The sequence below is a fragment of the Lissotriton helveticus genome, chromosome 2_1 (assembly GCF_964261635.1).
Source record: "Lissotriton helveticus chromosome 2_1, aLisHel1.1, whole genome shotgun sequence".
Lineage (NCBI taxonomy): Eukaryota > Metazoa > Chordata > Amphibia > Caudata > Salamandridae > Lissotriton > Lissotriton helveticus.
In genome coordinates this window covers 1,975,699,278-1,975,727,076 of record NC_136059.1, presented here as the reverse complement: position 1 = coordinate 1,975,727,076, position 27,799 = coordinate 1,975,699,278, and the positions used below count along the sequence as shown (strand labels likewise).

General features: G+C 45.9%; 1 protein-coding gene across 1 annotated transcript in view; it reads left to right on the top strand.

Moving 5' to 3' along the window:
• Nucleotides 1-12,945, top strand: part of GATB (glutamyl-tRNA amidotransferase subunit B) — a 561,352-nt gene extending 548,407 nt beyond the window's left edge. The window contains exon 13 of the mRNA XM_078676924.1: nucleotides 11,349-12,945. Coding sequence (XP_078533050.1) covers nucleotides 11,349-11,474 — 126 coding nt within the window. The 3' untranslated portion in view covers nucleotides 11,475-12,945. The remainder of the gene's footprint in view (nucleotides 1-11,348) is intronic.
• The last annotated feature ends 14,854 nt before the right edge of the window (nucleotides 12,946-27,799 follow it).

Here is a 27,799-nt window from a genome sequence, read left to right as displayed (position 1 = left end):
TGGTAGCGAGCTGGCACCTCATGTAGTGACTGTGGAGAGTGGAATCTATCTAGATATGTGTGTGTGTGTGGGGGGGGGTGTCTGTCTGAGTGTGTGTGTGGATTGATGTGTGGGTGAGTCTGTATGTGAAAGCGTGTCTCTGTGTGTGGGCGTGCGTTTGTAATGTAATACCTGCACTTTCACAATTGCTTTATTAACCTTCCTGCTTTCTCAAATTTGCTTGAAAATGCACGATTTGCTTCTCTTTTTTCAAAATTTTCCGAACCCCCCCTTATGGGCAGAAAGGCACAAAAACGAGTGGGACAGAGGGCAGAAGGGCACAAAAACGAGTGGAACAGGGGGCAGAAAGGTGCAAAAAACGAGTAGGACAGAGTGCTTTGTAAAGGCTGTCTCCCAACTGCTGTGCAACTTCTTCTACTCTTAGAGCTGAGATTTTCATGCAAGTCTTATAGTCTGAATTCAGCAGCGTAATAGGACGGAATATATGAAGCTCTGTGGTTATACTGTATAAGCAGCTACCTATGTTATGCCATCTATTTATGTAATAACTGCACTTTCACAATTGCTTTATTAACCTTCCTGCTTTCTCAAATTTGCTTGGAAAATGCATGATTTTTCTTCTCTTTTTTCAAAATTTTCTTGGGGGGGGTTATCCCCCCAAACCCCCCTTAAGGGGTTCGGGCTCGCTCGCTGCGCTCACTCGCTAAGGTGCTGGATGCAAATCACCTTGCGCCCCACCACTTTCAAATGTCACCCACCGCCCCTGATATAGGGGACACTATTTGTGCTAGTTCTAGCTTTGCAAACATAAAATGGGGCATAATTGGGGTGGTATACCGCTCAAGCAGGTCATATACACCTAGTTGTCACACTTAATAAAAGAACTAGCTGTGCATATGAAAAAATCAGGAGCATAGCCAACATTAAATCTGAGATTCCTGAGACTATATGAGTAGAATAACTAGGTTATGACAATAGCTTGAATGATTATTTGAATATTTCTGGGACTACCCAGAGGTGAGCTAATGATCTATAGATATGTTTGGTGAAACAAAAATAGTTTTCTGACTGTAAGAATGTTCATTATGGCTTCTAGACTCAAGTGTTGTTGAAATAGCACAAGGAAGATGGTACTTGACAATATATTTGTTGATCCTGATCTAAAAATATATATACTTCTGGATTTAAGTGTAGGAAAGAATGGAAATAATATTGCTAAGAAAATTACATGGCATACAAGCTTATTTATATTAGGATGTACAAGTAAACTGAGGAAATGTGATTGCTGAGAGCAGTAACGTGCAACGAAGGAATTTATTGAACATTGGCAGACTGTTAGGAAACCCACAGGAGAAGCATGGATTGGGGATATGACCAGAGAAGGCTTCCTACAGATTTTCAAATAAAAGGGAAGAGTGAGTATGTATTTGGCTCAACCTTTTGAAATTAAACATTTCCAGCCACACTATAATGATTAAAGTTATTATTTTGCACTGTCTGCTTCCTCTGCCACCTGCCTTTCTTCCTTATCTGTTTTACCTCGTCTTGATTGTATTTATTTCTCGTACTTCTTTCTTACATAGGCCCTTGTGCACAATTGAACCCGATAGTTCTGACCCTTGTGCCAACCAGGGCTGGCGCAGGGATTGGGATTATAAAATGTGTTTAGTGTACTGCATTCAGTAATAGTAAGGTGCACTAAAATCAGTGCACGTGAAATTTTGCCCTGGAAAAATGTAAACGGGTCAAATCTACTGAAATATACTTTTGGGGTGGGCGGTGGCCAAAGCCGAGTAGATACCAAGATGTGCGGATTTTGGTGTGAAAGTCTGCATTTTCCGCCCTATTCTGAAGGGGAAAAACTTCTCAGTAAAGAACATTTTACCATGCTATGAATTCAGGACTCTGGGGTATCGAATTTCACAGATGCGATAACTATTTAATTCCCCTCTAAGGCACCACGGATTAGGCACTTTTTTCGGAGTAGCTAATGTGCAATAGAAACTCACATGCTGGAGTTTATGGTGGATCTTATGCTAGAACATCTAATCTGTATATGTCTATATTTGTTGTAACATAAATTATTCGCTAGTGTATGGTAAAATATGTACTGCTTTCTGTGCAGAGGCATTGATGTTTGTATTGTAGTTTACACGTAAAAGCCTGCAATAAAAAAATATGAGGGGGTAGCCTCTCAACACCAAAGGCACGGTGTCCTCGAGTGATGACGTCACACACCTGCATGTAAATGACCAAGATCATCCATGCAGGTGACTGGACTCGGTGATTTGTGATTGGGGGCGTTGTTTGCCGACCTGTCTGAAGCGTCTGGTATATGTTTATTATGTTTGATGCGGATCCTGCTGTCATTCCCCCGCTCCGCTGGGTATTTCACTTTTTCTCCCAGTTTCTTGTCAAAAGGGTTTTTCGACAGAAGGACGTTGGTTCTGCATTTTCAATTACCTCGCTGAGAAAAATGTTCCTCTCTCGCAGCCTTTCCATATTTTTCCTGTGGCGCCCATCCGCAGTGTTCATGTTTTAAGCATGGGTTTCGCACACAGGCGCTCGAGCCGACAGCGCCTGCTGTTTCTGTGCAACGAGTTTGTGTCACATTCTAAAGAAAAATGTACTCGATTCGTGTCATGGACGTATTAATCACTAGACGCCCCGGTTGCAAAGCAAATCATGCAGAGTGATGGCTCCTGGCCACGGATTGTGAAACTTTTCTGATGACCTCTGAGATATTGCTTTCTTAGACTCTGGTGATGGAGGAAAGGAGAGCGGGATGTGTGCTTTGAGGCGGCGAGAGAGGTGATACTCAGAAGAGTAAAACATCCTGGCATCAATCTGCTTTTTGAAAACTTTTTAAGAGACGCTTGGGCAACTTTTATCCATGTGACATTCTAAAGCTGCCCATGCCTCGATGGTACCCGACCATTTTACCAAAAACTCCTGCGGCATCCATGCACATTGCTTCTGCCACTTAATTGTACCACATAATTTGTCTTTTTGATGATCTGTAAGATTAGCTTGGAAAATGTTCTCATTGTCCATTTTTGTAGAAACCCTTCTTATTTCCGGCACAGGCTATGTTGTAAATTAAAGTTTTCGAATATCCCTGATAGCCTGGAACAATTAATATTACTGGTTGCCATTGAACTCATTAAATGTATGTCCACTTGGAAGGCAGGCGTGAAGGTGGCGTAACACCTGCCCTGCTATAGATAGTATGTGTCTTGTAAGTAATGTATAGTCAGAGAGTGCCAGTGAAATGCTGTTTGAGACTAATTAAACAATGCATTGCATTTAAGGTATAGAGAACAATGAAAAGAAAGACAGAAGAGTAACTCATTTCCTCCCAGAGTATATAGATGAGATAGCTTAGAAACTGTTCTGGGGACACTGATTTGTAGCACTGACTGCTGGGAGGTGGCGTTAGCCAAGCGGAGACTGCCGACTGATGGGGGATGTATGGGGGTCCCGGGTTTCACAGGCTATCGCATAGCAGCTCAACTTCAGTGGGTGGCACTCTGGTTAGCGGATTGGCAATTACATCAAACAGGGTTCACATCTACTCAATTATGGAAAGGGGAAGTGCAAGTACAAGTGATGGGCCCTGCGAAAGAAACCAGGAATAGCCCAATGTTGGTCCAGATGGCTAGGATACACCTACAGTGCAGCATAGTCTACACAAAGCGCTGAAGACCCTATGCACCAGCAGTCCCTTTGAGCGGTCCCCCAGTAGTCAAGGGATACATTGCACACAATGACCTAAGGCACTGGGACACGGCTGGGCTATGCACGATTGGCCACCTTTTAAATAACAATACCCTAACTCCACTGCAAACACTAGAGTACGATTCGGAACTTCCAAGTGGCCAATTCTTGCTCTTCAATAAAATACTGAATGGCCTTCGACAACTGTTGAGCATTAGAGCCACTGAGCCCCAGATGCGCACACTTATTCTAGCGATCTGAACGGAGGGGACAGTCACAGGCAGGATGGGGTCCTGTCTTTACAAGGCAATTTTAGAATGGATGGGAGGGTCCCTGCAGCCGTTGAGGGTTAAATGGGAAGATATAGATGGTAGAGCATTCAGCGACAAAGAATGTAAAGGGCCCTTAAATAGCTGAAGATATATCCTGCAGTGCCTGATTCAGGTATATACAGTTCAATATTTTGCATAGGTGACCCACTCTTAGACTCAGGCCGACACCAATTACATCCAAATCTATCCGCTTTACTGGGCTGCTACACACTCCATGTACAACGGCTTGGATTCTCCTCCTTAGGCAGTCGCCCTCCTGCATGGTCAGGCACTCTTTCCACTCTCTTAGCTTGTCAAGTAGGCCCGCAAGAATGAGAAAGACACACAGCTCTTCCAGCAAGACGATGCAGACCTTTGGTGACCACTTGAAACTGAATTCAAGTTGGTTAGTTTGGGTTCCACTCTTATAGTCTTTTTCCAGCAATGCACTGTTTATTCTACTTTCTACATCATTAAACCCAGTTTGAAGCTGTTCATTTTCAAACGTACTTTCTCCCTCTGCAGAGCAGACTCATTCTTTGTTGTAGGTGTTGGCTCTCATTTAAGCACCCTGATATAAGCCCAGTGAAGTGTGATGACTCTTCCCTGGCTTTCATCAACCTTCTGTAGTTGCACTCTGAGAAGAGACAAAAGGGCCTGTCCTGCCTGGGAGATTCCCACTGCACAGCAAAAGGGAGCCCCCTTCCCAACTACCCATTCCCACCATCAGCCAAATTGGAGTGCTCAGGCATGGAGGATCAGGAGGCCTCTGCTGATAAAGTTCACTGCTGCAATTCTAAAGTAATCCTGTCTCCACTCTCCCATACTTCAGTGTCTGAGGTAACACGCTTCTACACTGGAATGCATGCAATAAATACCATCACGGTCTGGGTAGTATGTACCACAACCTCGATTTGTGCTATGTTTTACAAGAGTCATCCAAGGTGGAGCCAACTTGTCTTTGCAGCTATGCACTCACAATAACCATGAATTACTGCTTCCATTATAGCCGTTAGATCAAGATACCAGTGTATACTGCATATCAACCAGTGACATGGGTGCAATATCAAAGAACTAGGTGCCAAAGTGCGCCTCGAGCTTAATACTAGATGAAATTATGCAATAGTCTGAGTGCACTCAACCATTCTAAGAGGCTGTGAGAGACGGTTGAATAATACCTAGGCATGCAAATCAACTGACCTTTGCATTCTCAAGATTACTAAAAATAGAAAGAACATATAAGTAACAATTGTCTGGGTCGCCGTGGCCACATGTCCATGGGCCGAATTCCAAAGTGGAGCTGGGAGTAAAGCGGCAACCTAAACGGTGATAATAGCAGGATCCAGGCCACCTGCATGACACTACTACTAATGTGCCAGTGCATATCACCAGAGTGGTGATAGGGTACAACGTACTGAATTAAGGTTAACGGTGGTGACACCACAATGGTGGAGTCCCATCTGTCTTCACAGAAGATCCCTGCATCGGGTCCCCCATGAGGGTGGAAGGTATGTAATGGGTCTGAGGGAGAGAATAATTGACCAGGGTCCCGTGGGGATGCCACTGAACGCAGTAGTAAAGACCCTGAGCTGCAGGAAAACAACAAGCCCCAGTGGGGGCTTACCGTTTGACGCACAATGGCGAGATACGAAGCCCTTCAAGAATTCCACGGTATCCATGGTGGCGCCGGGGAAATGGGATCTCTGTATGCAGCAGCCCTCGGGATACTAAGGGCGGCTAGTCGTGCCGGGAGTATGCATGACTGTTGGTGCAGAGCGGAAAACTAGTGCATGTATGTAATCTGCTCGTGAAGGGGGAGTGTGAGCGCCATGATGGAAAATCGTAATAGAGTGAAACGTGAAGATGAGTAGTCATGTAGCAATATTTGGAAATTGCTGTCATCCGAGACGAGAGGCTATGTGTTGCACACATCCAAGGTTACAGAGAAGTAACATGGAGAAAAGAAACATGAGAGACAATAGAGGGCAGCCTCAGAATGTTGATAGTCTGAATAACGGGCATAAAACAATGTGGTATTTTCATAGAAACAGTAACTATGTGGCAGCCAGCAAGGTATGATGCAAGAGTTCCTATTACATTTGAAAAGCAGTGTGCAATAGGCTACCTTATAAACATTCCTAGTTGACACGTTCAGATTGGAGGAGGACCTGCAAGGTATAGTCAGTATTAGAAAAGATGGCAAAATACAGTGCTCATGAGCAACAAAATATAGAGTGCAAAAACGTGTTACAAACCACAACTGAACAAACATAATGAAATGCATGACCTAGTTGGAAAAGATTGCATTCTGAAGAGTCAGTCTATATGGTACTTGTACGATTAATGTATTAAAAAATGCCTTCTCAGGATCACTGTGACCTCCTCGTAGGGACCCAATTTTTACTAGAGGCATGGAGGGGAGAACATAGAATCATAGGAGCGATTCATAAATTCAATCAAATTAGTCCAGTCCTCCATTCTGTTGAGTCCAGTATGTAGGCTATTAGTCCGTAATCCCCTTTTCAGTTCCTCTTTGTTGAGGATGGTGCTGACTGTGCTGTACGATGGTGGTTTAATCACGCTGATGACTTGCCATTTTAAGTCTTTCTCTGTGTGTCTCAGGTCCGTGAAGAGTTCCACAAGTGGTGCATTCGGTGTCTTGCATCTCAGGCGGCTCCGATATTTGCAGATCCGAATTCTGATCTATTGAGTGCTTTGGCCCATATAAATTTGGTCACAGAGACAAAAGATTGCATATATAACATTGTCAATGTTACAATTAGAGATTTGGTTCAGCGTTATTTGTATGTTTCTGAAAGCAAACTCCTTGCTTTCGATGGTCAATTTGCACACACTGCAACCACCACATTTGAAATGGCCCAGAACAGGCATTAGACCCCAAATGTCAGTGAGAGTTTCGATCGATTTTTTGGAGGGAAGGGCTGCTTTTACCAATGAACTCTAATGTTTTTGGAGAAGGCAAAGAGTGGGCGTTCTAATGTCAAATTGCCAGCATTGATTATTGGCCAGTGTCTCAAGATGCATTTCTTGACCTGATTGGAAACAGGAGAGAAGGTAGTCACACATACTAGGCGGTTGTTTTTTGTTTTAGACTTGGGTGTCAGGATTACTTCTCGAGGACAATACCATGCTCTTTTCAATTACCTTCTGACACGTTTTTAGGTCTCGGCTAGCGTAGGCTGCGCATGCGCAGTCTCGCTGGAGAGATCTTATGTCTCTAGTAGTGGGGCTTGAACCTGCCCCTCTTCTCCATTCACTGGCCTCCTAAACGGCGGCCAGCCATTGGAGAAGAGATCTCTCTAACGTTGTGTTTTCATTGTAAGCCCTGTCCTTTTCGGATTGAGGGGCTTGTTTTTTTCGTTTCTTTCTCTCAGAGGGGAGAAAGAAAAACACGCCCCCCAGTCTGAAAAGGACGGCGCTTACAGCGAAAACACAACGTCATGGCGAGTGCTTGCTCCGTTCATGATTAACACCGTTTACACCCATTTAACTTCCCTTAAGTTTAAATGACCTCTTGATAATATTTGACAACTTTATGCTGGTGTGTTCATCCATTATCAAGTTACATCCACGATTAACTCCCCAGCAGGTAAGTAACATAGCCCCTGGCCTCAATATGGCTGACTTTTGTTGTGTGAATCTTATCTGAAAGGACGACGAATAAGTGAAAGACTACTAGGAGGGAATAGTGAAGTGGCCAGGTTTGTTCAGCCCTTTTCTTGAAGTCTCCCCTAGTACGGTCACCCGGGCCCTGTAATGGAGCAAGCGGAGTGGCGGGCCCTGCCTGCGGGGAGGCGCTGCGGACGCCGTGGTTTTGTTTGAGTCACCGGGGCGTGATTGCTCTCCCTCCTCCCTAGTGTCTCTCGCCCTCCCTTTTCGTACTGTGAGCCGATCGTGCACGGCACCACTCCCCCACCGGCCCCGGCAGCAGAAGCAGGCTCCAGCCACCCGCCCGGCCTCAGAGTCCCTCCAACCGCCGCCTCGGCCATGGAAGAGCTCAGTCGGTCCCCGTTCATTTCCTACAGCGGCGGCTTCCTCGACACCGGGGAGCGGGCCCAATTGCAGCCGCCTGTGCACCGGGAGCCACAGGATGAGGAGGACGAGAACCCGGCCGAGAGAAGGCCCTGGGAGGAGGATGACTTCGGAGACAACGAGGTGCTGGACCTAACGGGCGGGGCCGGCGACTACTCACACCTGCCCTTCATCGTTCGCTTCCCCAGGGCTGAAGTGCTGCCTGATCGCCGGCTTTCGAGGAGGAGGAGGGGAAGAAGCCAGCTTGGAAAGAAGAGATGAAACAGAAGCCGTCTTGGGAGGAAGAAGCCCCGGAAAGGCCGCAGCCTTCGGCCCCATCAGAGGAGGAGGAAGTGCCGCCTGACCGCAGACCCACCGCCCGGTCATCACTCCCTTGGCCCCACTGGCACCTCCCTCGCCCCACCAGGAGGAGCCGGCCCGGCAGAGGGGCCCCTCCAGCTCTGCGCATCACTCTGTGGACTTGGGCTGTCTGGGAAGTTTCTGTCCGCCTCCTCCTCCCTGCGCGTTAGGCGTAGCCCTTGATCCACCCTGTGCCATCTCCCGGGGGCAGGCAACTCCCCTTAGGGTGCGCAAAAGCCGCCTTGTGCACCCAGCATGTATAATTTATCGTGTTGATGCGCCTACATGGTGTGTGTGTGTGGCTGTCTGTGTGTGTGTGTGTGTGGCTGTGTGTGTGTGTGGCTCTGTGTGTGTGGCTCTCTGTGTGTGTGTGTGTGGCTCTGTGTGTGTGGCTGTGTGTGTGTGTGTCTCTGTGTGTGGCTCTGTCTGTGTGTGTGGCTCTGTGTGTGTGTGTGTGTGTTGGGCTCTGTGTGTGGCTGTGTGTGTGTGTGTGTGTGTGTGTGTGTGTGTGGGTGGGTGCGTGTGGCTCTGTGTGTGTGTGTGTGGGTGGGTGCAAATGCAATAGGTCTCGCATTAGCGAGAGATTAAGCTATTGGCATTTATTTATGTTTTAAAAACAAAAATAATGTCATGAGCAATGCCAATAGCTCTAACTTTAACAAAGACGAGACCATTGCATTGTGAATGCTTGTTGTGGATAGCCCCTGATCATGAGCTTATTGGCCAGATTGTTGGCCTCCTGAAAATAATCCTGTTTGAAGGAACAATTCCTTCTTATGTGTAGAAATTGTAAGAATGGTAGAGCGTTGAACAAAAAGGAGGGACTATGGGCTTTTAGAAAGGTCCAGCATACATGCCCAGCCTAAACACAAAGAGAAAGGGTATGCAGTTCCTAATAAAGGAGGGCTAAGAGGGAAGGGGGACTGAAAAGGTCCCTGACTACACACTGGTAGTATTCGTGAGAAAGGGGAGGGACTGGGAAGTCCTTCCTTTCAGAATGAGGGCCCTCACACACCCAGCCTCCTGGGTGTCATGCTTCATCATCGGGCATGCTCCTCGCCGGGTTGGCGCTGCAATACCCGTTGGGCACCCTATGCAAGGGCTCTTTGACGGAGATCTTTTTATTCCTTGACCGTATGGTGCAGTGGGGGTAAGGGGCCTTGGAAGTGTAGGAGTGCCAAAGTGTGAATTCAAACAGGGAAATGGAAGAGTCAGGTAAATTAGACTGTAATGGTCCTGCCTTCCCCCTTATTAAAAATGGAGTTGTGTTGTGCTCAGGAGTTGGCGACTCACTGCTATAGTGTGTTGTGCTCAGTCTTGTATGGTCAACGTGTTTCTTGCCTATTAAGTCAGGATGATCTTAGTGGCAATTCCTCAGGACCTAAAAAGAAAGTAACTCTACACTACAAAAAGTGAATGCATAGTGATATTCTAGCCTATTTTTAATAGTAAGTGATACCAAGAGGTAAGGTGCCTGTTGGTGCAGCAGACAGTCAATAACTAAGATTCAATTGGCCCCATCAAATCACGGCAGGTGAAAGACACAGAAAGGTAATGGTGCTGCCCGGAACCGGCAGCGCGGGGTAGGTCACGCGTCACCTGGGCACAGTTTCTTGGACACCATTACCTTTCTGTGTCCTTCACCTGCCGTGATTTGATGGGGCCAATTGAAGTTATGTTATTGATTGGCTGCTGCACCAACAGGTACCTTACCTCTTGGTATCACTTACTATTAAAAATAGGCTAGAATATCACTATGCATTCACATTTTGTAGTGTAGAGTTACTTTCTTTTTCTAGGGCCCGTGGGTGATAGCTTGTGTAAGAGAGTATGGTGTTCCTCTCCGTGGGCTTGCAAAAAAGTGTGGTATACAGCTCACCTTTGTGTGATTTGATATGTAAGTCCAGGAAAGCTCTTTCAGATTTACTGTGTGTTGTGGTGAATTTTAAACCATTACAGTTAGCATTCAGAAATAGTAAATATGTGGCAGCCAGCAAGGTATGATGCAAGAGTTCCTTATGCATTTGAAAAGTAGCGTGCAATGGGCCATCTTATTCCTAGTTGTTACGATCAGATTGGAGAAGGACCTCCGAGGCATAGTCACTATTGGAAAAGATGGCAAAATACAGTGCTCATGAGCAACAAAATATAGATAAATGGATATTGGATGATCACAGAGATCCAATTGAAGGTAAATAGATCTTGAGATATATCCAGGAGTTTAACCTATATTGTGGGTTACACAGATATGATTGAAATCACCACAGTTTCGAATATTGGGTGAGATATAACGCCTCATCTACCTGTGTAATTACGCCAGCATGTTCCGGCCATTCAACCTGTCATCCATTCAAATAGGTCTATTAAAGTGTAATAACGTATAGTCCAACCTCAGGGTAGTAGCAAGCAAGTTCCATATTTAGTTACGATGAAGCCTTCCCTTCTGATCATATATTTCGCGTGCTGGGCACCTCTCAAATTCAGACTGCCTTTTTGTTGTTGTTCGGAGTGCTCACCCGTGGTCCCCAACCACCCCATGACGAAGTCTGACATTTCTGAACTACCAGATGCACAACTCGTTCCCATAGTAGGCCGCCAAGCAGCGTAGTGGCCTGTTCTCGAGCACCCCAAGGAAGTTGTTGACGTTTCATCCATTACCGTAATCCTGACAGAACAAAATACACACGCACCCATAATTGTCTCTCATTGGTTGTTGTTGTTTGAAGTAAGAGCCAACACACTCTCCTCCCATCACCATATCTAATACTGTCACACTGACGATATTTATGCAACTGTGCCTGTCTTGGAAAACATTCTTCATTTTCTGGCTCCTGACACTTTTAGCTGCCCCAGGGCAAAAGATATAAACGTGGCGTCATCAGTCCTGAAATATCTGTAACTTGTTTTTTCTTTACATTCTGATTTCAGGTTATCCAGATCAGAAAGGGACAGAAGAAAGTTCTGAATAAACTCATTGGCCTCGTGCAAAGAGCGACCAAAGGCCAGGCGGACCCTGTGCTCGTGAAAACGATACTGGAGGAGAAGTTGTCCTGACCGCCACTCGGAATGGCTGCCGTATTCACCTCCATCACGTTTTAGGGGAGCTGTGTTAAGGACCGTCCGACAATCAGCAGGCAATGACAGCGCAGCCAGGATGCAAACACCCGTGTTACACACTGTTTGGTTTATAACTCCTTTGACTTGCACAGTATGGAATAGCAGGACGCTTCATTACCTTTAGCTGTTGCATTCTCTAGGTCTACCTGTCTAGTGTTTTCCAGCTGCCATCCCTCTAATGTGTTTTACAGGATTATTTTCTGTCCAGTGTTAATTGAGACAGAGCAGGCCGTGAGCATCTCTGAAGGGTGCATCTGTCACTGTTTTCTGCCCCATGATTACTGTGAGCCACAGACTGGTGCTTTACGGCGCTCGATAAAGCAGAGCAAGTGCCGAGATATAAAGGGCTGTGAAACAGAAGGGGGAAATTAATGACTGCTTCGGAGTTTGGATGTTTGGCAATGAAAAAGCTACTTGTGCGGCTCAGAGCTCCAAGGCAACCTTTTTCCAGGTGCTCGCAATGTGCAGTTGATTAAGCGAAACGCAGGGAGATAAAGTGATCTGTCCACAATCACATGACGTATCAAGGGATGGATTGGAGACTTCATCTGTCAACTTCTCTTTTTCACGTTGGTGCCTTGAGCACTAAATTGTATCCAACTCCAGTGGCGCACCTGCGATGCTCATGAATCACGCGAAAACTTGTTGCACTGCAACAAATCGAGGCGCGAGGAGGTGTTATAAAGCACCGTGATATACTCTGTGTGCTGTCGTTGTAAAATCAATGTTTATTAGAAACCAGGATAGTCCTACTACTTTGGCTTTAATACTAAGTCAATTTTGTGTTTGTCAGCCACATTTTCTTCGGTGGACAGTCTAGTTTTATACACCCTCTAAAACATGGAGGAGTTTGTCAGTGGATGATTGTATACCCTGCTCTGAAACTCCTGAGAAAAAAGCCCGCCCCACCCTTCAAGTGATGGGAATATGCTCGATTGCTGCCCTATCTCACAGCGACATATTTTATTTCACAGTAAATCAAGTTTAGCCTTTCAGATGTAAACTGTTTTACAAACACCAGTCTCCCGTCTTAGAAATTATGTTGACTAAGTTTCTTTGTATTTACAGAATAAATTTGCTTTTCATGTGAACACTATCCAGTAATGCGTATCTTGTCAATTATCACACTGTGATGGAACGGTTAAAAAATGAAAAAAAAATGTTTACCTCATGAAATAAATCAGTGGGATACAATAATGAGGCGACTCTTAGATTTGATGTAATGCAGTAAGATAACGTAGGGCTGAGATATGTTTTGAGCATAAGTGAAAAACTTCAATTCCAAAAGTTTTATGGTTTCTGAGAATTGTAAAATCATATGGCTTATTTTCTACCTTGTCTAATATTCTTTTGCGTTAGTATAACGGAATTCACAACACGGCTGTCAATAAACATTATGTAAAAGGAATGGTGTCATTTGGGTTTCTTAAAGTTATCTGGTACCGTTTAGAGCCCAGTGATGCCCAGAGATAAAGTGGATATTAGTTAATGAAGCAGCCACCAAACCTTGCAAGCATACCAATCATTATCCTACATATATTATCAATCAATCAATCAATCTTTACCATTTGTAAAGCGCGCTACATACCCGTGAGGGTCTCAAGACGCTGGGGCGGGGGGAGGGGGCAGCTACTGATCGAACCGCCAGGCTTCGCCACCTGGTTAAGAAGTGGACATCTTCGAATACTATGTCATGTTAAAGAGAGACTGATGTCCCACTATATTCTAAGGTGAACAGTGGGTACAACTACAAGATGATGGTCAATTAAATGTGGGAAGTTTTGTAGTGCAGTGTTGAGAGGAAAACTAACTCAAGTTCTAATTCCTATATGTAAGAAACCTAAGTTGGAAGTTATCAAATTTGAATCTTAAGCTGAGGGCAGGCAGCTTTTTCTCACTTACATTAGTGAACTGACAAAATTTTAGTAATGAATATTCATGCCCCACGAAATCCTGTGCACATAGAAGCTCTGGGTGGCTACATCTACATTTAAAAGATTAACTTTTCACCTCATCCATCGTGTTGGCCTTGTGCTTGTAAACGCATCTCTGTGGAATACTGTTAGGGTCAACGTTTGAGGTTATCTGTTCTTGACATTTGCTGTGATGGTGCCTATAACTTCATGAAATGTCCATTCAACAGTTTAACTGCCTCTTCAAAAAAAAAAAATGTGGTTTTTTACACATATGCCCCCTTATTTTTAATCTGCATCATTATTTGCAGCCTGCTCTGTGACAGTTTAACTGTCATAAAATGTTCGTTTTTCTTTCGCGCGCATCTCACCTCTCTCAGAAGAGCTGCGCAGATCTCTTCATCTCTGTGAAGCCTCTGTGACGTCATCCGAGGTTCTAGGGCACAATTTGAGAGCAGGAACGTGCAGGGAGCCATCCGGAGCTACGTGCAGTGCGTGCCGCCATTTTCATCTTTGAAAAATATTTCACCTTAAGTCCTTTAGCTCATTTTAACTTTTCTGAGGAATGGCATTGTCTGCTCTTGCAGGAATGAATTCTATGGCAGGACGGAGGCTCCGATTATGCTTTCTCTATTTCTTTACTGCGAAACAGCAGCCAATCAGAACACAGTAAAGACGAAAAACTACAATACCCATGGATACTCTGGTATTATAAATAGGGTCACAGAGGTCATAACTTCCTCTTTCGTTGCTGCTTCGCAGCCAGTTAAGTGCATTTATTGTTATTACTCACTGTTGTTTAATTGTATGCCTTACTATTGTTGTTTGCTGTGTACAATTGCTATTTCATTGTGATATTGCCCACGCTTTGTGCGCTTTTGTGGTTTTTCCTCGCGCATTTTGTCTGCTTTGGCGGCGCGTTGGTTAATTACTTTTCTCTGTCTCCCGCGACTGTTTTCTTTCGGCTTTGGCCTTTAGTTCTGGGAGCGCGTGTGTTCGCCTCTCTTCAAGACGTGCTGTGTCGCGTCTTTGTTTTCCGTGGAGCGGGAGGTTGACAGGGGCTGGAGAGACGCCCGTGTGTCGCGCGTCCCTCCTATCGGCTGGCTGCTGCGCGCGCATGCGTGTCAGCGTTTGTTTTGGGTATTTGCCGACGCGCGTTGCTGCGCTTCGCATTTCCTGAGGCATTTGAGGAATTCATGGTTTCTAGAGATGAAAGAAGTTCCTTCAACGGCCGTATACTTCAATTATGTATATGCATCAATAAATATCAAAAAACAGTGACAGAAAAAAGTTTGTTCTAAACAGGAATCATTCAAAAATTGTATTTATTTTTTCTCTTTTTTGTAAATATAAATTCATATAAATATTGTTATAAATCAGACAATTCTATAGAAAACACATCTATTGATTACACAAATTCATGAAGAACACAATAGAATCATAAAAATAAGCAACAAATAAATATATATACCCCATGGTGACAGTCATACAAAACAACTTGCTCTCGTGCTACCAATCATACTACAGTCAAACCTCATGAATTGATGGAAGAAGGAACTGGGTTACAATTAGCTAGATCACAAAGCTATTATTGTTCAAGGGCTCCAGAATAGAAATTCTTCTTCCCCTCTGTTCCTTGGCCACATTTGCTTATTTGAGGGGGTCCCATTGTACATGTTACCGGAATTCATGGTTTCTACTTTGCCGTGCCCTGTTCTGCCAGCCGCTTGAGCCCTATTACGCCCCTCTTGCCTTCTGAATTGCAGGGGTTGTAAAATACTCGCATAGGCTCTGCCTAGAGTGGGACAAATTGTTTTGAGGTGCAAGCCCTCCCTCCACTTTCAACTGCATTATACCCTGCTTGTCAGGTTTGTGTTTTCTTGCTTGCATTAGGGGTTCCACTCCCCCAAATTTGGCTTTGGCCTTTAACTCTTGGAACTTCGTTCCTTCTCATTGTGGGCACTTCTAGTTCTATATCAAGTTATGGCTGATTATTATGATGAGGAGGAATATGGCTCCTATACTGAGGGGGAACCCTCTGCATCCATGGATGATTTAATGGGACAGGCTCTGTTTCAGGCGATTGCGCCATTGAAAAAACATTTATCTGACTATGCTGCCCAGCAGGGCTGGCTGCCTCCTTCCTCTGGGCGCAGGGGTAAGTCGCCTAAGAACCCACATCGTTCGGACTTTGTAAAATTGGCGAAGTCTTTATCATCAGCGCCACGGGCTAAAAAACGCTCTGCTCCTACCCGTGATTCTCCTTCTTCAGCTTCAGATGATGGTTCATCTTCTTCCTCTTCCTCTTCTGAACCGGCGAGGCCGCCTCCTTCCAAGAAATCCAGGAAGGAACACTATGTGGATGCCCCCGCTACTCCTCAGGTATTGACTTTTGATCCAGCAGATATAGTGCATCCGAACTCTTCTTCTTGGTTGCCCTCTCCTGAGGTCGCTGATTATATACAGGATCATATTCGCACCCCTTTTGAGAAGGAGGTGCGGGCGCGTTTGCGCTCTGAGTGCCCTCGTCCTGATCTTTCTAACAAGTTGGCCTTTACTCCTGACGTGGATCCCACTATGATAACCTACATGAAGAAGTATTCCAAGGATCCTACTAAGGGTTTGGATCGTTCTTGGCGTTCGTGTCAAGACAAACTTTTGGATCTGCTGGGACCCCTCACCAAAATCCTGGATATGGCCTATCGCGCCAAAGAATCCGGTGCTTTACTTGACCCGGACGAGTTGGTTGGGTGGTCCGAACGCGCCGTGTGCATTCTTGGCAATGCGAACTGCGCTCTTTCATCGGAACGACGCCGTTCTATTCTCATGAAACTAGACCCTAGATTGACGGACCTGGCTTCCTCTGAATCTGGTCCTCGGGCTCAAGGCTTACTTTTCGGAGCACCTTTCCTCAAGGAATTGACAAAGTTCGTCTCCACCTTCAGTGGGCTGGACAAGGCCCAACGCAATCTCCGACGAGCTTTTCGTCCACTTTTTGGCAGGGCCGGACGAAGGGGACGTTCGTCCGGCCGTGGAGCTGAGCAGGCCTCGCAACGAGGCAATAAGTCCCAGCGTGGCAACCAGTCCTATTCTGGCACCAAGTCTTCTTTCTATCCTTCCAAAAAGGGTGGAGGCAACTTCAGAAAAGGTGGTTACAACGGTAACCAAGGAGGTCGTCCAGATTCCGCCTCAGGTGAGCTTGATTCTAGCTTCAGATGTGATTTTGGGGGGCAGAGTTCAATTTTTTCTCCACAATTGGCAATTGATCTCCAAAGATGCCTGGGTGCTGTAAACGGTGCAGGGGTTCAAGATCGAGTTTTACTCTCGCCCTCTCCAGCATCTTCGGCCGCGTCCTCTTGTTTTTTCCCTACAAGATCAAGAGGTTATCTCCGCAGAGATCGCCTCTCTTCTGTCAAAAGGAGCCATTGCTCAGACGTCTCCTCATCCCAAGGGTTTCGTCAGCAACGTTTTTCTGGTTCAGAAAAAAGGGGGGGGTCTCGTTTGGTCCTCAACTTGAAGGAATTCAACGGCGGAGTAGTCTACCGCCATTTCAAAATGGAGGGCATTCATCTTCTGCGAGACTTACTGCAAGAGGGAGACTGGATGGTTCGTCTAGATCTCAAAGATGCTTATCTCTCAGTGCCAATTTTTGCCCCTCATCGTCGCTATCTTCAGTTTCAATGGCTGGGAACTTGGTACAAGTACAAAGTTCTCCCCTTCGGTCTTTCCTCGGCTCCGTGGTGCTTCACGAAGCTTCTCCGTCCGGTGATGGAGTCTCTGAGGTCTCGCGGAGTCCGTCTGATTGTCTATTTGGACGATGTCCTTCTCTTGGCTCAATGTCCCATTCTTCTTTGTTCACATTTGCAATGGTCCATCGATCTGTTACAATCTTTGGGTTTCCTGGTGAATCCTCAAAAATCCGACTTTATTCCATCTCAGTCGATGGATTTCCTGGGTTTTCGGATCGATTCTATCTCTTGTCAACTCCTTCTTCCCGGGCAGAAAATCAGGGCTATCAAGAGGGACTTACGTCTCCTTCTTGCCAAACAGACTGTTTCCTTGCGTTCCGTGGCCCGCATTGTGGGTCTTCTGTCCTCCTCCATTCAGGCGATCTTTCCGGGTCCTCTGCATTATCGGGCGCTTCAGCGCCTCAAGATTCGGCATCTTCAGAAGGGTCTGCGTTACTCGGATCATGTTCCTCAATCGGAGGATGCTCGCACGGAGATGTTGTCGTGGTTGGACCACATGGAATCCTGGAACGGCAGGGTGTTGTTTGGGAACACCCCCGATGTTGTGATCGAGTCCGATGCCAGCCTCTGGGGTTGGGGAGCCCGATGCGGTTCTGTGTCGACGGGGGGTCGTTGGTCACAAGAGGAACTGTCTCTCCACATCAATTGCCTGGAACTTCTTGCGGGTTCCTTTGCAATTCGGTGCCTCTCCCCTCAGCAAACGAATTGCTGCATTCTTCTCAGGATGGACAACATCTCTGCAGTTCGGTATGTGAACAAACTGGGGGGGACCAAGTCCAAGCTGCTTTCGGAGATTGCGAAAGATTTTTGGCACCTATGTCTGCAACGCAGGATCACGGTTATTGCAGAATATCTGCCGGGTTCTTGCAATCTGATTGCGGACTGGAATTCTCGTCACCTCCGAGACTTCAGCGACTGGAGGCTTCATCCTCGGGTCTTTCGGAAATTGACTCTCCTCTGGGGGTCCTGTCAACTGGACCTATTCGCATCCCGACTGAACGCCCAGCTTCCCCTATTCTTCAGCTGGCGCCCGGATCCGGAGGCCCTGGCGACGGATGCCTTTCTCCAGCCTTGGCCTCTGTCCCTATGCTATGCCTTCCCTCCTTTCATGTTGATTCCCCGGGTTCTTGCCCGGGTACGTCTGTTCTCTTCGGAGCTCATTCTGATCACCCCTCTTTGGAGGGCACAAGCGTGGTTTCCAGTTCTTCTGGAGATGAGTTGCTCGACACCGTTCATCCTTCCACTTCTGTGGAACCTCCTGTTGGATCCTCTGCACAATCCTCACCCTCTGATTTTATCGGATCAACTTCTGTTGGTGGCTTGGAGGATTTCGGGGGACGCTGGCAAGTCCCGGGACTATCGGGAGAATCTACCCGATTTATCAATGACGTTTGGGCCCCCAACACACGCAAGCGTTATGCGTCCTGTTGGAAGCGTTGGTGTGCTTGGTGCTCACAACGGTCAGTGGATCCCATATCAGCGGCTCTCGGTCTAATTAGTAATTTTTTGCCTTCTCTGGCCTCTTCGGGGTTGGCTTATAGAACTGTCAACAATTTCCGCTCGGCCATTTCGGCAGGTCATGTTCCGGTTGATGGCAAACCTGCGGGTGAACATCCCTTGATTTCTAAATTACTTAAAGGCATTAGGATGGTAAAACCTCCTTGTCCCAAGTACGTTGCCTTATGGGATGTGTCTGTGGTTCTGAGATTCCTGTCGTCTTGGCCCTCCAATTTGTTCCTGACTCGTAAACAACTTTCTGCAAAGCTGACTATGCTTCTATGTTTGATATCTTGTAAACGAGTTTCTGATGTGCGTGCTTTGGATCTTGCCCGTCGAACTTTTTCACCGGAAGGTGTCACTTTTGTTCTTTCCAGAAGGACAAAGTGTAATACCTCTTCTGTTTCTTATCCTTCTTTTCCCCACAATCCTCAATTGTGTGTAGTCCAATGTCTCAAGGATTATGAGGTAAGCACTGCATCTTTACGAAATGATTTACAAGGTCAACTTCTTATTGGTTTGCAGAAGCCCTTCAAACCTGTTACTCCTGCGTCTTTGGCACGTTGGGTTCGTTGGCTCATGCAGGAGGCGGGCATTGATGTTAGTTTGTTTGGTGCTCATTCCGCTAGAGGAGCGATGGCTTCAAAGGCTTTTTCAATGGGTGCTAGCCTTCATGACATCATGAAGGCTGCGGACTGGTCATCTGAATCTGTGTTCAAAACTTTTTATTTTAAACCAATTGTTGATGTTGCTTCTGTTGTGGTGGCTCGGCTTTAAGCAAGCATAATCGGAGCCTCCGTCCTGCCATAGAATTAAAAATTTGCTAACATTCGTGCCAAGAATTTTCAATTCTATTAAGGACAGGAGGCGAGGATTATCCCACCCTTGCTATTCTACCTCATATTGCATTCATATGCTGTTCTGTGCTGACTTACATATGTCTCTGTTATGAAATGTAATGCAATGTGTCCCGCCCTCTCTTGACATTTTGACCTTCTTCAGTTTGGGTGTAGGTATTACGACTTTGGTTTACCATTTCAGGTTCCGATCTCAAATGAGCTCTGGATCCGGCGTCTGCAACTACTGCTGTGGCTCGTTCCCCTGGTTCTTGGATTTTCCTGCTTGCTCGCCGGCCGGATGTTCTTTATGGACCCTTGGTTTTTCCTTCTTCATTTTTGAATTTGTGACTTAACTGTTTTTGGACAAGAAAGAGGAAGTTATGACCTCTGTGACCCTATTTATAATACCAGAGTATCCATGGGTATTGTAGTTTTTCGTCTTTACTGTGTTCTGATTGGCTGCTGTTTCTCAGTAAAGAAATAGAGAAAGCATAATCCTCGCCTCCTGTCCTTAATAGAATTGAAAATTCTTGGCACGAATGTTAGCAAATTTTTAAATAATAGCCTAATTCCTTGTGCACTTCAGGCTACAGATGGCGCAATGATTAATCTTCTGCTGTGGCATCATCGTTACATGCAGTGGACTTTGGCAGATCGCCGTGGAACTCGTCGGTGTATTCATACTTCATTTCAGATTCAGAGACACTTTAGGAGCATTGGTGAGCTGTTTAATTTTGCGCGATTAACTATTGAACATGGGGACTTTTCAAAGAGTTCTGTTTTTGCTCTGGCACATTCAAAGAACAAGGAAAAAGATGTTTAGCAGACACGCTTAAATTCTATTGTGCCTGTGATTTTTGAGCTCACATAGACTGGCAGATTACTTTTGAAACTTGGAGAGCTTTTCACATTAAAATGTCTGCTGTATTTTCTGGTAAGTGTCACAAGACGATGGTGACACACACACACCTATTTTCTAAATTGTAATAAAAATGTGTAGTGATATATGATGGCACGTTATCTTACATTGAAAAATGATAGCTATGGGTTCTAGCCCCATTAGCATAAAAAAAAATAAGAGGAAAAAACTATGCATTATTTGCATCTTTATTAATGTCAAAAGATATTTCCCTACACAGGGGTGGGAATGGGTGTTTCCCCGTTTGCCCACATATATGTGCCTGTTCACATTATTTTTACCCTACAAAGGGATGGGAATGGGTTCTAGCCCCATTTGCCCATATACATTTGCCTACATAGGTAACATACGAATTTTAGCCTTACAAGGGCACCGTAGCTAGGGTCACAGTCCCTTCTACTTTTACACGAGTATCCTCACACAGGGAACAGTGTTATGGGTTACAGTCCCATGTAAATTTACATTTTACCCTCACATAGTGCTTATTATGGGTCACAGTCCCATTTACATTTTACCCTCACACAGGGCGTATTATGGGTCACAGTCCCATTTACATTTTACCCTCACACAGGGCTTATTATGGGTTACAGTCCCATTTACATTTACATGGTCACCCTACATAGGGCGTCACATGGGTTTCAGTCCCATTTACAGTGCTCCTCACACTCTTACATAGGAGTAGAGGACGGTCATGGGTTTTAGTCCTTATGACTGATATTGTCTATTTACATTTTGTAATTTTGCTGTTTTGAATAACGCAATGCTACATTTAAATTGTATTTATTCTGTTTATTGAAACAGAGAGAAGTTGTAGTCATCCTGTATGTATCTACTTTGCCTCTTCTCTGTTTTCCTATTCATCCAGCTTTCCTCGTGGTGTCATTCTCATTGCCATCCCTGGTTTCTGGATCTACACGTCTTCTTGTCGTCTTTTGCCTCCTAGCTTTCTTTCGTTCTTTTTTACTCTTTCCTTCCCTGTTCCGGAGGAAATCTGTTACTCCCTATTTCCTTTGTCTGTGTGGAGGCTGGTGCCAGTTTTCCATCGTGCCTTGTTCTTTCTTCCCTTCCTGCCTGCCTGGCCAGTGGGTATGTTCGGGGTTTAGTCCTTGGTGCGTGTGAGTTCTTCTGCCCCTTCTTGCTGTTTCCATTTTCTGATTACTCATTTTACCCTCATCTTTTCTATGTCCGTGAGTCTGTGTTATCTCTATCGGTTTCCGCTTTACTCTTCTCTTCCTACTCCTCATTTCCTTCCACCTGTCTCTTCACACTGCTTTGCTTACACCTTTCCTTGTTGTTGTTTCTGTTCCTCTGCTATTCTTCCTTGTTATCTCTTCCTTGGTTCTCTCTCGCTAGTTGTTATTCACGTAGTGGTTTAATGCTTCGGTTAGAACGAAAGGGGATATGTAGTATCCTGCATATTATACTGTAAGGTGTTTTACCAGCCCTTCTCTGCCAGTGCCTGTGCTCTGACTCATTAGAATGTTGTAGTCTGATGATGCCTCGGAATGTTGGGACTGAGAGAGGCAGAGAGACAGTTGGTCATGGGCTGAGCAGCTGACAGGCAGCTCCTGGTGGGGCTCTGATCTACCACATAACTATATGATGTCCTGTACCTTACTACCTGTTATCGTCATGAAATAAATCATCTTGAAATACTACCTTCCTTAGTGGACCTTCTTCACTAAAATCCGACTACTCAAAGATGTATCCGTATCCTGGGTAAACTCTCATCCACAATTTGGCCACTAAATAGAAAACAACAATTAATGAATTTCAACCCCTTCCTTCCAACGGCCGATGTGGCCCCTCCCACCCTTTAGAACGCCCGCACCGCGGCGGAAAAACCATCGCGGTTACGGCGTTAATTAATATCAGTAAAACTCCAGATATTGGCTTGATCTCTGAAAAATGAATCCCTGTGGATCTGAGACATAGTAACTAACATATATAACATTGACACTACATCTAATGATTGTATTTGTAATTGCATTTTTGGTGACAAGGTGTTGAATTGCTTTACTCTTGGCACCACGCTGCTCCACAACCCAAGGTTAGTAGTTAGTCAATGTTATTGGGATTAGCCCTGTGCCCTCAAGCAAGCCATCCATGCAGTCATTCCAGTTTCGTTATGGGGGGACTAAATTAAAAGGGGTTAGTTGTGCTCATTAGTGGGAGTTATGTGAGCTCATGCACATTGTTGGTGGGATTGATAGACGAGTTAGAGGAGATTAGGTATTTGTAGGTTGCATGGGTATGAATTTCAGAGGAAGGAGGAGAGATTGTGATCCTGTACTGAATTCTGAGAAATTGCAGAAAAACCTTGTAGAGAATGAGGCACACCTGCATGTGTCAGCATTGGTTGTGATCAGAGAGAGAGGAGGGACATTTGAAGGGGGAAAAAAAAGGAGAGGCGACAATCAGAAGTTTGAATAAAAACCCAGCTTCTCATGCTCAGATTTAAGGAATGTAGAGAATATTTTTGAGACAGCATGCAGTTTGAGGATGCAAGAATGCGGAAAGAAACATTATTTACTTTTGAACATTGTGCCATGTTAGGTATTTTTGAGGGGTCCAGCCACGTCAGATCGTCAGCTCGTGGATTTAAAGTGAGAAAAAATGTCTGGGATGGTGCAATGAGCTAAAAAACGGTGTTGGATCTAGCCCTGATCTTTTGACTGGGTGAGAGTACTCTGCTTAATTCAGAGACTCTGTCCATCACCACCCCTTGTTGTAAATAATTTTGTCCACCCTAAGCGTGGAAGGGTATACTCAGATGTGAGTCCCTTGCTCATTGCACCATCAGGATTCAAGCAAGCCGGGCCGAAGACGGCTGGAATGCCAGAAACCGGTCCCCGGAAGCTTGTTTCCTTCCCAGTGTAAGAATTGGCTTTTGTAGTCTGGTCTGCCCTGTTCCCATGATGCACTGGGCCAGGGACAGACTAATTTGCATACAGCCAGGTTCTGAAACTGGGATGGTGCAATGAGCTAAAAAACGGTGTTGGATCTAGCCCTGATCTTTTGACTGGGTGAGAGTACTCTGCTTAATTCAGAGACTCTGTCCATCACCACCCCTTGTTGTAAATAATTTTGTCCACCCTAAGCGTGGAAGGGTATACTCAGATGTGAGTCCCTTGCTCATTGCACCATCAGGATTCAAGCAAGCCGGGCCGAAGACGGCTGGAATGCCAGAAACCGGTCCCCGGAAGCTTGTTTCCTTCCCAGTGTAAGAATTGGCTTTTGTAGTCTGGTCTGCCCTGTTCCCATGATGCACTGGGCCAGGGACAGACTAATTTGCATACAGCCAGGTTCTGAAACTGGGATGGTGCAATGAGCTAAAAAACGGTGTTGGATCTAGCCCTGATCTTTTGACTGGGTGAGAGTACTCTGCTTAATTCAGAGACTCTGTCCATCACCACCCCTTGTTGTAAATAATTTTGTCCACCCTAAGCGTGGAAGGGTATACTCAGATGTGAGTCCCTTGCTCATTGCACCATCAGGATTCAAGCAAGCCGGGCCGAAGACGGCTGGAATGCCAGAAACCGGTCCCCGGAAGCTTGTTTCCTTCCCAGTGTAAGAATTGGCTTTTGTAGTCTGGTCTGCCCTGTTCCCATGATGCACTGGGCCAGGGACAGACTAATTTGCATACAGCCAGGTTCTGAAACTGGGATGGTGCAATGAGCTAAAAAACGGTGTTGGATCTAGCCCTGATCTTTTGACTGGGTGAGAGTACTCTGCTTAATTCAGAGACTCTGTCCATCACCACCCCTTGTTGTAAATAATTGTGTCCACCCTAAGCGTGGAAGGGTATACTCAGATGTGAGTCCCTTGCTCATTGCACCATCAGGATTCAAGCAAGCCGGGCCGAAGACGGCTGGAATGCCAGAAACCGGTCCCCGGAAGCTTGTTTCCTTCCCAGTGTAAGAATTGGCTTTTGTAGTCTGGTCTGCCCTGTTCCCATGATGCACTGGGCCAGGGACAGACTAATTTGCATACAGCCAGGTTCTGAAACTGGGATGGTGCAATGAGCTAAAAAACGGTGTTGGATCTAGCCCTGATCTTTTGACTGGGTGAGAGTACTCTGCTTAATTCAGAGACTCTGTCCATCACCACCCCTTGTTGTAAATAATTTTGTCCACCCTAAGCGTGGAAGGGTATACTCAGATGTGAGTCCCTTGCTCATTGCACCATCAGGATTCAAGCAAGCCGGGCCGAAGACGGCTGGAATGCCAGAAACCGGTCCCCGGAAGCTTGTTTCCTTCCCAGTGTAAGAATTGGCTTTTGTAGTCTGGTCTGCCCTGTTCCCATGATGCACTGGGCCAGGGACAGACTAATTTGCATACAGCCAGGTTCTGAAACTGGGATGGTGCAATGAGCTAAAAAACGGTGTTGGATCTAGCCCTGATCTTTTGACTGGGTGAGAGTACTCTGCTTAATTCAGAGACTCTGTCCATCACCACCCCTTGTTGTAAATAATTTTGTCCACCCTAAGCGTGGAAGGGTATACTCAGATGTGAGTCCCTTGCTCATTGCACCATCAGGATTCAAGCAAGCCGGGCCGAAGACGGCTGGAATGCCAGAAACCGGTCCCCGGAAGCTTGTTTCCTTCCCAGTGTAAGAATTGGCTTTTGTAGTCTGGTCTGCCCTGTTCCCATGATGCACTGGGCCAGGGACAGACTAATTTGCATACAGCCAGGTTCTGAAACTGGGATGGTGCAATGAGCTAAAAAACGGTGTTGGATCTAGCCCTGATCTTTTGACTGGGTGAGAGTACTCTGCTTAATTCAGAGACTCTGTCCATCACCACCCCTTGTTGTAAATAATTTTGTCCACCCTAAGCGTGGAAGGGTATACTCAGATGTGAGTCCCTTGCTCATTGCACCATCAGGATTCAAGCAAGCCGGGCCGAAGACGGCTGGAATGCCAGAAACCGGTCCCCGGAAGCTTGTTTCCTTCCCAGTGTAAGAATTGGCTTTTGTAGTCTGGTCTGCCCTGTTCCCATGATGCACTGGGCCAGGGACAGACTAATTTGCATACAGCCAGGTTCTGAAACTGGGATGGTGCAATGAGCTAAAAAACGGTGTTGGATCTAGCCCTGATCTTTTGACTGGGTGAGAGTACTCTGCTTAATTCAGAGACTCTGTCCATCACCACCCCTTGTTGTAAATAATTTTGTCCACCCTAAGCGTGGAAGGGTATACTCAGATGTGAGTCCCTTGCTCATTGCACCATCAGGATTCAAGCAAGCCGGGCCGAAGACGGCTGGAATGCCAGAAACCGGTCCCCGGAAGCTTGTTTCCTTCCCAGTGTAAGAATTGGCTTTTGTAGTCTGGTCTGCCCTGTTCCCATGATGCACTGGGCCAGGGACAGACTAATTTGCATACAGCCAGGTTCTGAAACTGGGATGGTGCAATGAGCTAAAAAACGGTGTTGGATCTAGCCCTGATCTTTTGACTGGGTGAGAGTACTCTGCTTAATTCAGAGACTCTGTCCATCACCACCCCTTGTTGTAAATAATTTTGTCCACCCTAAGCGTGGAAGGGTATACTCAGATGTGAGTCCCTTGCTCATTGCACCATCAGGATTCAAGCAAGCCGGGCCGAAGACGGCTGGAATGCCAGAAACCGGTCCCCGGAAGCTTGTTTCCTTCCCAGTGTAAGAATTGGCTTTTGTAGTCTGGTCTGCCCTGTTCCCATGATGCACTGGGCCAGGGACAGACTAATTTGCATACAGCCAGGTTCTGAAACTGGGATGGTGCAATGAGCTAAAAAACGGTGTTGGATCTAGCCCTGATCTTTTGACTGGGTGAGAGTACTCTGCTTAATTCAGAGACTCTGTCCATCACCACCCCTTGTTGTAAATAATTTTGTCCACCCTAAGCGTGGAAGGGTATACTCAGATGTGAGTCCCTTGCTCATTGCACCATCAGGATTCAAGCAAGCCGGGCCGAAGACGGCTGGAATGCCAGAAACCGGTCCCCGGAAGCTTGTTTCCTTCCCAGTGTAAGAATTGGCTTTTGTAGTCTGGTCTGCCCTGTTCCCATGATGCACTGGGCCAGGGACAGACTAATTTGCATACAGCCAGGTTCTGAAACTGGGATGGTGCAATGAGCTAAAAAACGGTGTTGGATCTAGCCCTGATCTTTTGACTGGGTGAGAGTACTCTGCTTAATTCAGAGACTCTGTCCATCACCACCCCTTGTTGTAAATAATTTTGTCCACCCTAAGCGTGGAAGGGTATACTCAGATGTGAGTCCCTTGCTCATTGCACCATCAGGATTCAAGCAAGCCGGGCCGAAGACGGCTGGAATGCCAGAAACCGGTCCCCGGAAGCTTGTTTCCTTCCCAGTGTAAGAATTGGCTTTTGTAGTCTGGTCTGCCCTGTTCCCATGATGCACTGGGCCAGGGACAGACTAATTTGCATACAGCCAGGTTCTGAAACTGGGATGGTGCAATGAGCTAAAAAACGGTGTTGGATCTAGCCCTGATCTTTTGACTGGGTGAGAGTACTCTGCTTAATTCAGAGACTCTGTCCATCACCACCCCTTGTTGTAAATAATGTAAGCATATGTTGAGCGTTACCAAGAGCTTTAGGCTTCACTCAGAGGAAGCAGTAACTTCAAAATGATAGCGATGTGAGAAAATACATGGTCAAATAATGTACTTATTGATAAAGGAGATTCTGCAAATGCTAGAGCAGATGTCTTCTCATGTTCATCCTCAGGCTTGGCTCACAATATTCGTTACAAAGAAAAGAGGGATGTGTTTCAATGCCTCTGGTTTCAGTTGGCATAAGATGCAAGGTGAAATAGCTTCCCAGACAGTAGACGTGTATATCCTGAATTCCAGTGGCTGGATGATGGAGATCCAGACACACCTGTGAGTGTGCAGTGGCGGAAAGGTTCCCTTTACAAATTCACTGAAGACTGTGTTAGCAAATTGCTGCTGATTAGACTTCCTGAAGAACTGCCCTTTTGTAAATGCTGTGGGTGAGGAGGAGTGGAGTTACAGGTTGAAGGGGGGCCCTTTAAGAGAGGCCAAGCATTTTGTCTACCTTGATCACAAAGTATTACAGAAACAGTATTCTTGATAGCTATTACTTCTCCTGAGTTATTGTTTGTCAAGGGAATTACTTTTATATTGACTGATTAATTCAAAATAAGACTTAAAAAAAAAAATACCACCAACGTCCACATGAACACTCTCAAAGTCTCAACCAACACCAACGACACCCTCAGCACCGACGAACACTTGCACTTCCAGATTCACACCGATCCCAAGACCACCCTCAGAGGAACCCTCGTCTACAGACCCCTCGGACCCCGAGCACGGTTCAGCGACTCCATCAC